Raw genomic sequence first — 14,828 nt, forward strand, 5'->3', positions numbered from 1 at the left:
AATTTTCAGTTTCAAGTAACATCAACATAATTATGAAATTTTCTCAATGATTATATCAGATAATATTCATTCTGTATGATTAATGGTGGAATAAGTATAATATACATAACAAGATCTTGTACAAATATATGAGGCCAGAGTGATACTGGCATCTTTTATTATAGAGCCCAGACATTTTGTATGTTAACAGAACTAAGTAAAATATGCAAATTTTACTGAGATAATTTTCTTTCATTTTAGACTGTAAAACAAATTGACAGCCATACAAAATCTACATTTAACTTTTGAATTAATGGTAATAATTAACGAATCATTGGAGCTGAATGTGTGAAATTTTGTGTAGAAATGAATTATAAGCACAATAAATTCTACATGAAATATTGCTTACATGTTGACATTTATAAATGAGAAAAAATATGAATCTTTGAGATTATATCCAGTGCTCTTTTTTTTTCCAGAAACACATTTTTCTGTACTCTCATGCTCATTTATAGGCTGAAGACATTCTGGACTGGCAGAAACGTAACTTGTGACAAGTTTTCCATTGTGCATACTGGCACATACCAGCACTAGTTACATCTAATGAATTAAAATAGTCAGAATCTACAGGCAGAAATTATTTGCAGAACTGAATCACTAAGTACTATTACTTTATAGTCTTTCATTAATATTGTTATAAGAAAATATATGAAGGAAATTACGGTAAAGTTCTTCCCAGAACACACCAGTTAACAAAACCATGGGATGAGGAGCAAGGTGTTTAGTGGAAACGAACGAAGTTCCGAAACTTTTTAGTTACGACTGCCCTTTCAAGTTATCAGCTCACATATATGACATAAATGTTTATTATTTCTGTTTTCCATGGAAATAAAAGCAGGTTAAAATGCTGTTGTAATATAAATAGTGAAATACAGCCATTCATCATCATGAATTATAGAACATCACTCTGTCAAACTAAAAATGAAGAAAATTTTGCTGCTTTTCTAACAGATCTTGGAACCACTTAAAAAAATACATACATAAAATAAATATTTCTGTCTTCTGAGATGCAATGCCGTGTAGTTTGTTAGATAGGTACTGACATGTTGGAAGAATGGTTCATTCTTAGGCCCCCCATACACACACAGTTTGGCCTTCCGATCGACCTTACAGGCAAAACTTTCAGTTTTCCATCTCCCTTTCCTTCCCCATACATGCTCAGATAAACCGGCAGGCTTCCAGCCTATATTGCTGAGTCACACACATCACGTGCTATGGGCCTGCAGGTAGAACTGACGGGTTTCCTACAGGCCAACAGCCCAAACGAATGGCCGGCCCGCCACACCACACACATCAGTTTTGCCTTTCAGTCTTCAACTGTGCAGGCTGAATGGGAGGCCAAACTTTGTGTGTATGGGGGCCCAATGAGCTGCATAGTGTAATACCAAAGACAGAAATCTTCATAGTCAATACTGTGAGAATCTAAAATCTCACATGCTAAATGAAACTGTAATCTGATGGATGTTCAAAGATTTCCTGAAAATTAGGGAAAGAAAAAGAACTAAATAGAGACAGTGTGGTACATAATGAGATATGTTTGAGTTGCATTTTAATGAATTTTATGTGCTGCTAAGAACTGGACCCACATAAACATTTTTAGTCAGTCCTATGGGATATTGTTGCATTTTAGTATCCAAATAACTGGAAGATAAATAAAGTTGGCCTTATGCTTAATCAGTTAAGTACAATGCAATGAGGGTGTACAAGGGAGTGGTGGTATAGCCACATAGAGCACTAGATGGGGGCAAGTGGTCGGCTTCACACTCAAGCCACTTTAACTCTGGTACCCACTGGACAGGAGACTGGATGGACTCGACAGACAATCTAGACACTGAGAAGAAGGAAAAATCTCTTATCCCTGCTGGAAATCAAACCCTGATTCCTCAACTTCCCAGCCCATAGCCTGTTGCTATACTGAATGAGCTATCCTAGCATCAAATATCTGTACACTAATTTTATATCTATTACGTTACTTTTGCTTTGTTGTATGGTGCCCCATATTTGTATTTTATTTACAACTTCCTATTAAATTACTTGATGTTAAAATCTGAATAACTGATTAACTTCTTGTGGACAGAACTGTGGGGTCATAATGGAAACCAATGTATTTTAGACATTATTTACCCAGACTAGTTATATTCTTATAGCATATTTTTTTTTTGATGCAGTGCCAATTCATCAAAATTGTTAGTAAAATGTGATTTGTGGACATATAAATGTTAATAAAATACTCTTGAGCTATCAGCTGTGTGTTGGTTAAAAATAACTGATTTTAGCAACTACCTCTGATCTTATCATCAGATTCTGATATTCATGATGGAGACAGAGAACTTTCCTGAAGTCTAATTTTTAAACAACTGACACAGATGATAGTCCAAGAAGGCTGCATTTACTTCTGCTGCCATGAAAGCTTTAGATCTTATGTTATATGCACAAAAAATACTTTGCACCATTATGTATTCTGTTCTGAAGTTGAAGACAAACAAACTGCATAGGAACTCTCAAATTACCACATTGCATCTCTCATTCTATAAACTGAAAAATAAGTCCCTTTCAGTCATTATAAACAATTTTATTTTCTTCAAATATTATGGCTTTCAGTCATGGAACTCTGTTTGAAATCACAGGGAAGGTGATGCCACCTGTTCTTAAATAACAATAAATACCACATTAATCAAAACACTTATGAGAAAGTGAGAGATGAAAAATCTATATAGCCAACCTTATTCTACATTTTACAAGCTGGACAAAAACATGCAAAAGTACCTAAAAAATTTATATAATTTTCATCATTTATAAGAAATATATTAACAAAATGCATATATATTTTCATCCTTTAATTGACAATAATTAGATAGCTTAATTATTATTATCATCATCATATATATATGCGTTTTAAAAGATTATCAAAAACTGTGTAACACAGAACACTAGACTTTTTATTTGCATTCATATTGAGCATTGTTTTAAGATTTTACTACTTATTTCTAAGTGTTCGCATGAAATATGTATAAAAGAATCATAGAGTTTCTGTCCCAGCTTTGTAAAATGTAACCAAAGTACAGCACTGATCAATTATTTACAAACATTCACATATAGCAACAATAAATAACGCGCAAGCTATTTTCTATAGAGAGTTGATAACATATATTTAAAATAATGATAATACTTTTATGACATTTCTACATCTTAATTATTAAACTCTAAAGTGAAATAAATATATTCTGTGATGTGCAATTGTATTTTTATGCAATCAGGCATAAAATAGCAGCCATAAAGAAAAGACATATGTACAACAATAATCCTTATGAAATTAAAAATGATTAGGTACAGGGCTTAATGAAAGGGCTTGAAATCTTTTACCAACACTGAAGCTAATTCAGCTGCCTCATCTAAAAATTACTCCAAATTCAAGGCACAATAAAATTCTTGGATATATCTTTTCATAGAAACTAATTTGTCTTAACAAAATTAGTATGACAAATTACCTAAACGCAGTATATAGATGTATTAAATATTTTTTCCCATAGAGGCCTAGCTTTATAATCCCATGTTGGACAACATGCACAAAATTTATATTTAAAATGTACATTTAGCGACAGCCAGCTGATGCAAGTTCAAATTCAAAATATGCAACAGATAAGTATTTCACACAAGTTCTATATTTATGAGAATTAATTTAGATGTATGTTTACTTCTAAATTTCAACAGCAATTTTTACTTAGCTTTCATGTTATACTGCGAAATTCAACACTGTTACAATAAGTAAATGAGATCAATCTCTTCATTGTAGGAACGCAACCCCTAAAAAATTTTGGTTACTGGTTGTTTATCACAACAAGCATGTGTACATGGTACATACTATACTGATACAAGTACTTCAACTCACATGGATATCCTTCTTATTATAAAGACTCAAAAGGGATTAATCTGTTATGAATAAATTACAAAATCTGTGCAGATGTTTAAAATGAGAGTGAACTAAATGTATGGGATATTATCTATCAATGAGGTTCATAAGAATCAAATATTAACCATAAATAATAAGCCTAACAAATAAAAAGAGTAATAATCAATATAAAATTATTAACAGAAAATATGTGTATGCCTGAGAACATAAAGAGTCTTTTAACATGAAGAAACTAAATGAATTGAATTATAACAGCATCTTATGAACACATATTACCAGTATTTAATATAAACATATATTAAACCACAAATAATCATACAATTGAAAGCAAATTTAATTATTTGTAATCCAGTATAGTTTGAATTTAGTTTTACCAATTCATTTAATTTTATGAATCAACAACCATCGGTGGGTTACTGTCCGGATGTCAAAGTCAAAGAACCATTCTGCACCTACAATTTTACAATAACCTGCAATTAAGGTTCCTCACACAACTGAATATTTTTGACAGAACATTAAAGTCACAGCAATGTTTACAATTTTTATACTATTAAATATTAACAATGAATGTAAATTTTTGTCAACAATGATACACATTAAGTTTCGGAGTGCAACTGCACAACAAAAGAATGATTACACTGTTGAGCACAATGTTTAGAAAGTTGATCATCAGGTGAGAGTGAGTGTCATTGCTGGTCTGTTTTCACTTTTTAAAGGTCTCCACAAAGGTGATCAGATTAGGGTCACAGGTGTTACATTTCTAATCTCTACAAGCTACATCTGTTTCTGAAGTCAGCATATTACAATACGTAATCTTTGACTATCTTAGCTGTGTTCTGTACCACTAGCACATTGTTAATTATGTACTGGAAAGATGAATAAGTTTACACAGCATATACACAGGCAGCATAAGACACTGTGCAACTGGATATTTATTTTCAGTGAAATCTGTAGCTTAAATCTGTCCTTGGCCTCTACAAGCTTCTTTCAGAAATAAAGACAAGTTACTAGACCAATTAGCAGAATACATCTGCTTCTGGTCAGCCTGAAGTAAATGGTAAGGAGGAGGAAAGATGAACAATGAACATGGGAAGGTAAGGAAAGGAGAAAAGTGGATTATGGTCCTACCATTATCTAAAATTATACTCAAAGATATTAATGCAGTATCTTATCCCCCTCTCTCTCTCTTTTGCAAAGATAATATCATTATCTATTCATCTTTTCACACACAATCATTTTATCCAGTCTGGGAAATTTTGCAAAAATGGGTGTATATAGCAGTAAAAAATTTCATGCTGTGAAAGGCTAGAGGAAGATAATATGGCATGTTTTCATTAAAATAAAGTAAATAAAAGTAGTGGGAAAAGTCACTTAGTTGAGAACAGCAAAAGAGTAATGGTCAACTTTCCAAATATTACAAACAAGAAATTAAGAATCTTTAAGGAATGCATCCTGTTGTGTGTTAGTACTATATATATGTGAGTTTGACAGGAAAAATTAAGAAATTAAGAGATATGAAAGATTTAGGTTAATGCATGGAGCAGATGGCTCAACAAAAAACGTTCTGAAACTAAACACTTAAGTGACACAGATATTCTTACATACAAAAATAATTTCATACAAAATTTGTAGGCACATATATATTCTACATTTACAATTTCAATACACTTAGCTATAGTACTGGTTTCAAAATATTCCTTATTACAGCTATATTAGGTCTACAGGAGGAAGAGATTAAAAACAAACCTGACACACCCTCATTAACATGATCTTACAGACTGAATGTTAACTCATATGACATATAAGATTTTCTTGGAAGTGATGGTCCATATTGTAGTCTTCTGGGTTGTGACACCATGTAATCTGGTAGGCCATGGTATGTTCCTCCAAAGGATCAGTACAGACCTAAGAGACTACATGGTGTCATAACCTGCAGAATAATATGAATCATAGCCTGTTCTAAGAAGTAACTCCCCTTGTTAGAATTGTCTTAATTTAATTGTGGATATGATATAAATAAATGAATGTCTATCAAAGCTTGAGATTATATTCTACTTCATGTGCACAAAGGAAGATAAATTCATTGATTATTAGTTTTGTAATAGGCTTACTAAGTTCACTACCAGTCATTATGACAGCAGGGACTGAAAGTTCATCACTGCTAGTACCAAAGTCAACTAGTGGAATGACCCTGAGCCAGATCCATAGTTCCATCCACAGCCCATCATCACAACTTACAATCACAAAATTTATCTAAATTTTATACTTCCATCTCCTTCTCGGTCCTCCAGGTGGAAATTTTCTAACAGATTTTCTCACAAAAATTCTGTATGCATTCTTTTCTCCCCATTTTTGCTACATGTTCAGTCCGTTATATTCTCTTGATACTTAAAGAAAAATTCTGCAATTATTGTTTCCAATACAACTGCAATATTTGTTGACAGAACATTGTAAAGTCATAGCAATGTTTACAGTTTTATGCTACTGGAAAATTTACATGAAATGTCTTGTGATGTAAAATAGCAGAACAGTTCACTGTATTTACACCATTCCTAGATCCAAATATTTTCTCAGGCACATTTTTCACTCATGAATAATTTACATTTGCCTCAAAATGAGGGACCATGTATCATACCCAGAAACAAAAAAGTTTTTATATCCCAACCCCGAGTGTTTTGGAAAGGAGACAGGATGATGACAATTACTGAACTAAGTAATGACAATCATTTCCAATATGTTCACTAATAATGATATGTGTGCTCAGGTATTAAATTTGAACTTTTTGAAATAACCCTACTAAATTTTATAATTGCCAAATAATGGAAAGGTTGAGAGCAAGTTCTATTTATGGAGTAAAATGTGGGAGGTTATGGAAGAATTACACTGATTTGCACAACAGTAATACTGTACTTATACAGAACTGGATACTAAAAGGTGCACAAAATATTAAGGTAAAGAAATAAAATTATATATAAAGCAAGCATTCATAAATATTTATATTGTTGAATTAACTGTGATGCACTAATAATGTTACTGGACAAACTAGCAATGAATATTAAACAATAATTAATACTGAATGGTAACCAGTACATATCTGCAAAGGAACATTTTGTTTCTATTGAAGATACAAGTTTCCCCTTGCTTAATTAATTAAGCACATCATGAAGATATATAGAGGAGTGGAGGTATAGCTCAACCATTTTTAGCCTTTGAACTAGATACAGAGTAAGTAGTCAGCTTTATCCCTGAGGAATAGTACCCATTGGATAGGAGGCTGGGTGAGTCACAGAGTTAGGGTGAGTTGAGAGGAGAAAAATTTCTTGCTCCTGCAGGGAACTGAACCCCAGTTCCTCAGACTGAAGTAGCCTAAAATTGGTAACAAAATGATGAGCTATTTTGTCTGTCCTGAATGCCAATGATCATGTTCACCAAGGAGTTTTATGTTCTCCTCTTTATTAGATGAAATAACAGGACAGCAAGACCAAGATGGTATCATAGAAACCCCATGATGGGAAAGTCAATGACATGACCCTGTTGTCAAACACTCAGAACATCTGTTGAACACCTTGAAGAACCACCAGGTCTTTCAGTTCCTGAAATATCATTATATTTAGTATTGGAGGCTCACAGTGAAACTGCTCCAGCTGAGATTCAAACTAGGTACACCTGAATCAAATCTGGCACATTATCCCTAACCTAACTTAATCAGTGGTAAATAAATAATGGAAAAAGTTTAAAAAGGAATTTGGTTAGAACTCTTGAAACCTACCTTCCTAACGCACAAATTTGCAATTTTAGAAACCAAGTGCTGTTAATTCCATATTTGGGTGTAACATAGATTTATAATCCAACATAAAAATGCAGTTCCATAGCCAGTGGAGGAACTTGTGTAGCAAAGGTCACAGACTGAAATCCTACCCAGGTTAAAATATTTTATTCCGTTTTTAGTATTGCTATCATTTAAAATGTGTACCAGCTGAAGATAAGATTAAAACACTAAAAATAGTTAAAAAAGGACACAATTGTAGATGTTCATGAGGAAAATCTGCAAACAGTAGGCTCTTTTTATACCGTAACTTCAATCATTTGCCACAGTACAATTACATATGTTTCATGTAATATAAATATCTATTAGATCAATTAATTACAGTATAAGACCGTGTAGCAAAATTATTTGGCGTAGTTTGCAGGTACAGAGGGTAAAGTTCATAGTCTGTTATCATTAAGTTGCATGTTTCTGTTTTCTCTAAACTTGAGATTATTTTGTTCAAACAACAGAATTTAATGAGCAACCAGTTTACCAGCTCAGTCACAGTCTGAAATGTGTCTTGATTTACATGTATGCACTTAGTCACTACATACATACTATACATTCTGTATAATAATAGTGATTTCAGAAGTAGATAAATGTCAATTTTACTTACAAACAGGTTTTATAGATGTTCTGTGACACCAAATTTTTGTAGAGGGTCTACTCTACGTACATTTATAAACATGAACCAGTTCTCCATGCACAAAATACTACATGTCACAGGGCCTTTCTTGATACACATATTCCTAAAGAGGGCAATGCAGTATTGTTAGAACAAAAGAATGTTAGGAACTATATCTTGATAGTATCAATAATGAGCAAAATACAAAATAATATGTTTATGGGATTATTTTACATGGATATAAGGACAGTACAAATACTACCACCTGCCAGACCAGGGAGACACAAGTCAAAGCCTTGCCTAATAAATGTCTAAGGTTAAACTGGGAAATATATTAACATGAATTAGAAGACCTGCAACAGTGAAGATAGTACAGTTCTACATATTGAAGTAATGGAATATTTTTACATAAAAATACAGCAAATAGCAAAGTACTGATGATATTAATGTAAAAGTGAGCTCCCAGTATGCTAATTGGGATGAAAAGGGATTGCACTCTTAGCCCAGAAGTTGTTTTAGCATGCATTACAATTGGATTTTAAAGTGTGTATGATGATGATGTATATTTCAAATTTCCATTGGGTTTGTCCACAAACAACTTCAAGTTTACATATACCTTAATCTCACAGTTATGACTTTAAGGTCAAGGTTAAAAATAATTTGTAAATATTATATCAATTACAGGTTTTAATGTGTATTCACATACTTTACTGATTCAAAAACAGCTAAAATCAGGACAAAATTTTACTGCAAGACACTGAGACACTGTAGATCATACATTCGGACTGAAACACATTTGTTAATAACAAAAACTGATTACTGTGTAATAAATACTGCTGGGATGTTAATGCAATCACATTGAACAACTATTCATTTGTGACAAAATACTTGATGGTATGGTCTTACTGACCTTCCTGACCTCCACCTGCTGGCAAAATTAAAGACTTTGGTGGAACAAATTTTGGTATTTCTAATAGTAAGATGTGAGAATGAAGCTTATCAGAAGGCATAAGTGGCTGAACATGGACTCTGGACATATGTAGAGGAGAGCACTTGGTATTCTCCACATTTCTAAAGCTCAGGCTTGGGCAGAAAGGGATATGCACTGGGGACTGAAACTTGGATCTTCTGATGAAAAATCTGAGTTATATTTTTATCAAGACTAAACTTCTCCCTTTTAAAAACTGAAAAATCACTTCCTTCAATATATTACAACCAGTATAATGGTGCAGTGGCCCACAACTCTAAGGGTGTGTTTACAAAATCACATTGATTTACTACAATCACTTACAAAAGTTACACCTAATCCATGAACACCTTTTGTGAAGACTTATAAAACAATTAATGCCACAAAGCATTTATTTTATCTATTTTTTCAGCCAACAGTGTTATCAAGAAATGGAGAAATATTTGTAGTTAATGCAAAGTGCATGAAAAACATGAACCAGTTCTAAAACATGTATCTACTAGTACAGACAGAACTAATTATTGATGGCAGGAACAGTATTGAGTTACAGAGAGCATAATCAGGCCAGTGGTGACATCTACTGGGCCAGGATTTGTGCTGCAGCTGCTCAGCATATCATACATTTGTCATTATTTACCGCAATGTATCATTTTACTTACTTTGCTAAATTTGAATGAAATAATGGGAGTTGATATTATTTCATATAACCCTTTCATGAGCAAATCTTATGTGATTTCAACAGAATTTACAGTGGGATATATACCTCCCACTGCCTATGACAAGGCAACATACTATAGGTATGCAGTGTATAAAGAACAGATCTGATATGGGGAAAGATGTAGTGGGAAATATAATTCCCTCTGCCCACAAAAGGGTTTAAATAGCTTTCATCTGTATTCCTCAAACCTTAATTCCAAGTTACTTAACTCATAAAAATGAATGATATAGAATTAAATCTGCTGTAAAAATAATGGAGGATTTTCACCATACTAATCTTGTATGACTCTGAAATTACTTCAGAATTTAATGTTCTTTCTTACCTGGGATGTGATAGTGTTATAAATGAGTTTTAACATACCACCTTGTCACACAGGTAGTGAATAAAGCTGACCATATGTTCACGGCATGTGCTTAGTATTATTACGGAACTCAGGTTTTAAGAAATTTTACCACCCTGTGCACTCTCTGTGTAGGTTACAAATCAAACCTCAAAGCTGTGGTACAATGTGATCTATAAAAAATGGAGATGATGAAAGGATGGAAACACAGTGACAGTAGTAGTAGTAGTAGTAGTAGTAGTAGTAGTGATTATCATGTGATGAGAGGAAAGATGATCATAAATTAGTAAATGTGTTCAAACACTCAGTTTGTGAAGTTCTTGCCATTTCATTGCTAAAAGAGAAATATCAGTCTTCATCAGAATCGCTTCCTGCCAATGGTATAAGTATTTTCCTTCTCTTTTTCAAACAGATTTTATTATTTGACAAATACCAAAAATAAATAAAGTAACATTTATTTGTTATGCACAAATAATTAAATAACCAGATGCACAGAACTGATATTTCAACACTACTGAGGGTACCTGATATTTAAACTGTTCTGCAGGTCCACGTTCTTAACAATATCATGTCTGTACATTTCACTAAACTGCAACAGCATAAGAGTCAAATTCACAAATTCTTCCTGACCCAGATTATCATAAAATTGTTTATGTGCACTCAATTACATGAGGCTGTGATGTTTCGATCACACTAGGCCTTGGTGGATCTGAACTACTGATGTTGGCAGTTGTAATGCAATGTTGAGTTTGTTGAGCATCGTATGAATCTCTTGAATCCATATCAGGAATCTCTTTTTCTAAGCTACCTGCAATCAGCAAAAATCACGTTTAGCAACATACAAAATGCTTTGACAGTCTCAATTTTCCTGGGGAGTAAAGCGCAGCTGGCGCGTAAGGCTGACAACCTTATCGCAATCTTTGAGCTGATTGTCTAGATAATGTGGCAGCCTCAACGTCTCACAACCCTATTGGCCTTCATGGCCTGTTACAGAGATAGCTTTGATTACCTCGGTTATTTTAAGACAATGCATCAAGGTCCATAAATATAAATCATTTCAAATATGCTGTTAAGTTGAGTTAATGTTGCTCTTACATCACAATTCCATACCCTGAGATGTCATTACTACTGACTGCAGGAAATTTAAAAATTTAAAAAAATCCCCAGTTCTTACCTTTATCTGTTTATCTGACTATTATGAGGTATCCATGAAACTAAATGTATGAGGGCTGCTCAAATAAAACTCGTTCAAGGGTATTCTGGGCAAAGGAGGACTCTGTCATTAAAAAGAGTCTCCATGAATGCTGAGCCAGGCAGCCCATTGAAAAATAAGCCAATGGCACCCCTTAGCATAGAACCCTCTGGGATGCTGCTGGAACCACTATGCCACTGCGCCCTGAGAAGTTTATCTAATCAAAATCTACAACTGTATAGTTGTTTCCTGAGGAGGCCAAATATGTGAAGATATTTCATTTGAACAATACCCATATATTCCAGTTCTTCATGAAAGCTGATGTTAATGAAGATAATGCTCACCCAGGCTAATATCTGAGCCTGCATAATCAAAATAACCTGGTGGAGAACCTGCAGCTGCTGCCAATGCTAGCTCCTCCTCTATGTTATTTGGCCGACAACTTGTTGTCTTCCAGTGTGTTCTGCACAGCAAAGAATACAGATATTATGAATACTAGATTATAAAGGATTGTGATGATGGTGTATAACACTCAGAATTACTGGAGTTTCGACTTTTTTCTGTCATCCAGTATTCTAGAAACTACAAAACACGGCGTTTCAGAAACTAGATCTGTTTCCATCCTCAAGTGAGGTGGGGGGAAGACACCTACTCATTTGGGTCCCTTTGAAAGTGCCAACCTCAATCACTGGACCACTAGAAAATATGACATCTTAGAAATTGTATCTGTTTTCATCCTCAGGTGAGGTGGGAAGACATCTACTCAGTTGGGTCCCTTAGAAATAACCAACCTCCATCACTGTTCCCCCACCCCCCAACTGAGGATGGAAAGAGATACATTTTCCGATATATCTTGTTTTCTAGTTTGTAGAATAGTTTGGATGATGGAGAAAGTTAAAAACCCAGTAATTCTGAGGATTATGAATACTGTTTGCACAGCTATTTGAGCTCTAGATTCAGTCAGAAAGTTAGCAATGTGAGGTGCACATTGTGCCCTGGTGACTTGCTCACCGGCACCCACTTGCTAAGAATTATATATGACGAGTCTATGAAAAATCTAAGCTGTCATGTTAGTCACTTTGAGCATCGTAGACATCAGAGGATGAAGTTAGTAAATAATATAAAACAAATTAAAAGGATAAAGTTTATGGAGTTGTGTTATATTACAATACATAAATCTGTGTCTAGTATAACACCAAGTTTTTGTGACACAGATATTCTTAATATACACAATTACTTCCATTAATTCAAAGCAATTTAACTACTACTGCTACTGGTATCGCCAACACTGCAGCTGTTCAATTTTTGCCGTCTTTTCTATTCTCTCAGCCTATTTTCTAACTTATGTTTCTATTCAGCTGTAAGGTCAAGTGACGTTTATGCCCCTCTCTAGCTTTGTTCACCAATTTCATCTAGTTTTGTGTAAGTGCATTACACTGTTATTTTTTAATTTGATATGTCAGTAAATTAAACAGCATGGAAAACACACCTGAGCCCACTTGCACTGATGTATTTCTTGCTGCAGCCCTGGCATGTGTATGGTCTCTCATTGGTGTGGAGACGTTTGTGTAATTTTAGGTGAACAAACTGCGTGAACTTGGCGGGACAAAGGTCACATGCATAGGGTTTCTGGCCAGAATGTAGCCGAAGGTGAGTCTTCAGGTTAGAGGTGGAGCTGAATCTCTTCTTACATATGTCACACTGATGGGGCTTCTCTCCTACAAATGCAATATTCACATATGAGGAAAATATATGGGCACTTTGAGGTTCATATTGCGACATCAGTATATCATTTCTTTCAGAAGCTTGCCCACAATATATAAAGCATGAAAATCAAGTTTAAGAATATGTCACTAACTTTTAGTGAGTGTGAACACACACAAATTATTCACCTTCTGAGTTTATACAGAGTGTAACTGAAAGGTGAGGACAAACTTAGAGCACAAATTACAAATTCCACATATCAAAACAAGTAAAAATGTCATAACAACTTGTGGCCAGAAATATTTAGCTTGTGAATTTTAGCTGAAAGAAAGCATGGTGCTCCAGCGCATTTTTAGTTGTCATGTGGAAGATGTTCTCAAGAACACATATCATGATTGATGGACAGGCAGAAGAGAACCAACTGCATTGCTTCCATGCTCACCAGATTTGAGTCCTCTGGATTCTTACCTGTGCGGACATCTAAAATCCTTATGTATGCAGCTTACATTGACAACGAAGAGGTACTTCCCCATTGCATTGTGGATGCCTGGCAGATTATCTGCAACTACCCCAGCATCTCTAAACTGATTAGGCAGTCCATGATGAGATGTGTTGAGGCATGCATTAAATCTCATGAAGGGCATTGTGAGCATGTATTGTAAATGTACTCTTTCAGCTATAACTAAAAAATGAATCACTGTGTGAATGTTATGTTATTTTTTTTACTTATGTTATTTTTGATGTGATGTTGATGTTTGACATGTCCAATTGTAATTCTCTACAGCTATGGATGAAATAAATAATAATAATAATAATAATAATTATACATTTTGCAGACACGTGTTGATATGGGCATTTTTTATTTTTTTGGTATGCGGAACTCATGTAAAATTTGTCTGCACCTTTCAGTTACGCCTTGTATATTCATTTCAAGCGTCTTCCATGTTTGAATTGTTGCCAATTATCAGTTTCAGAATATCCTTTCAGTATTCTCATATTGCTCTGTATATCTTTAAGGGAATCAAAATAAAATACTTGCAATAAGATTTTTAGTTTCAGGAACATGAACTAAGGTAAAGTGCTCAGTTAGTTAACTTTTGTTCTGAGGGAATATTTTCCTAGGAATTATGCCTCTGATTTAAAAAAAAATCGACACACATTTCGCTTGCACTCTTGAAGAGTATGGGTTTGTCCATTCAGAAATTCTGGTTCCTACTAGAAGACTCCAAGCTCTATTACCCACCACTATTTTTTCCAAAAGGTCAGGTCCTTTGCGAAACTTTTCTGTTAGGTCTCACCACTGTCAAACGCTTTAAACTCACCATGTGTGTATTGTGATGTATGTAAATTTTCTAACATACTTACTGACATGGTACTCAGAGGATTTAAGCTGCTGTTCTTATGTCTGTGTTTTTACACATTTACCAAATTAATTACAGTGCAACCTTGGTAATCTGAAATGATTAAAGCACTGGTGTGTTCAAACTACCAAATTCATCAATCACTGGATTTAAAACAAAAAATT

The 14,828-nt window shown here is 34.1% G+C and overlaps 1 protein-coding gene across 3 annotated transcripts in view; it reads right to left on the bottom strand.

Annotated features, from left to right (window-relative positions):
* Positions 1 to 307: 307 nt before the first annotated feature.
* The window catches only part of LOC111865692 (PR domain zinc finger protein 1), a 242,890-nt gene continuing 228,369 nt past the window's right edge, over positions 308 to 14,828 (bottom strand). For all 3 annotated transcript variants that reach the window (XM_033751925.1, XM_023853912.2, XM_033751924.1), the window contains 3 exons: positions 13,089 to 13,317; positions 11,944 to 12,062; positions 308 to 11,215 (listed from right to left, as the gene is read on the bottom strand). In XM_033751925.1, the coding sequence (XP_033607816.1) occupies positions 11,058 to 11,215; positions 11,944 to 12,062; positions 13,089 to 13,317 (506 nt within the window). In that variant the 3' untranslated portion in view covers positions 308 to 11,057. The remainder of the gene's footprint in view (positions 11,216 to 11,943; positions 12,063 to 13,088; positions 13,318 to 14,828) is intronic.

The sequence above is a fragment of the Cryptotermes secundus genome, unplaced genomic scaffold (genome assembly GCF_002891405.2).
Source record: "Cryptotermes secundus unplaced genomic scaffold, Csec_1.0 scaffold19, whole genome shotgun sequence".
NCBI lineage: Eukaryota > Metazoa > Arthropoda > Insecta > Blattodea > Kalotermitidae > Cryptotermes > Cryptotermes secundus.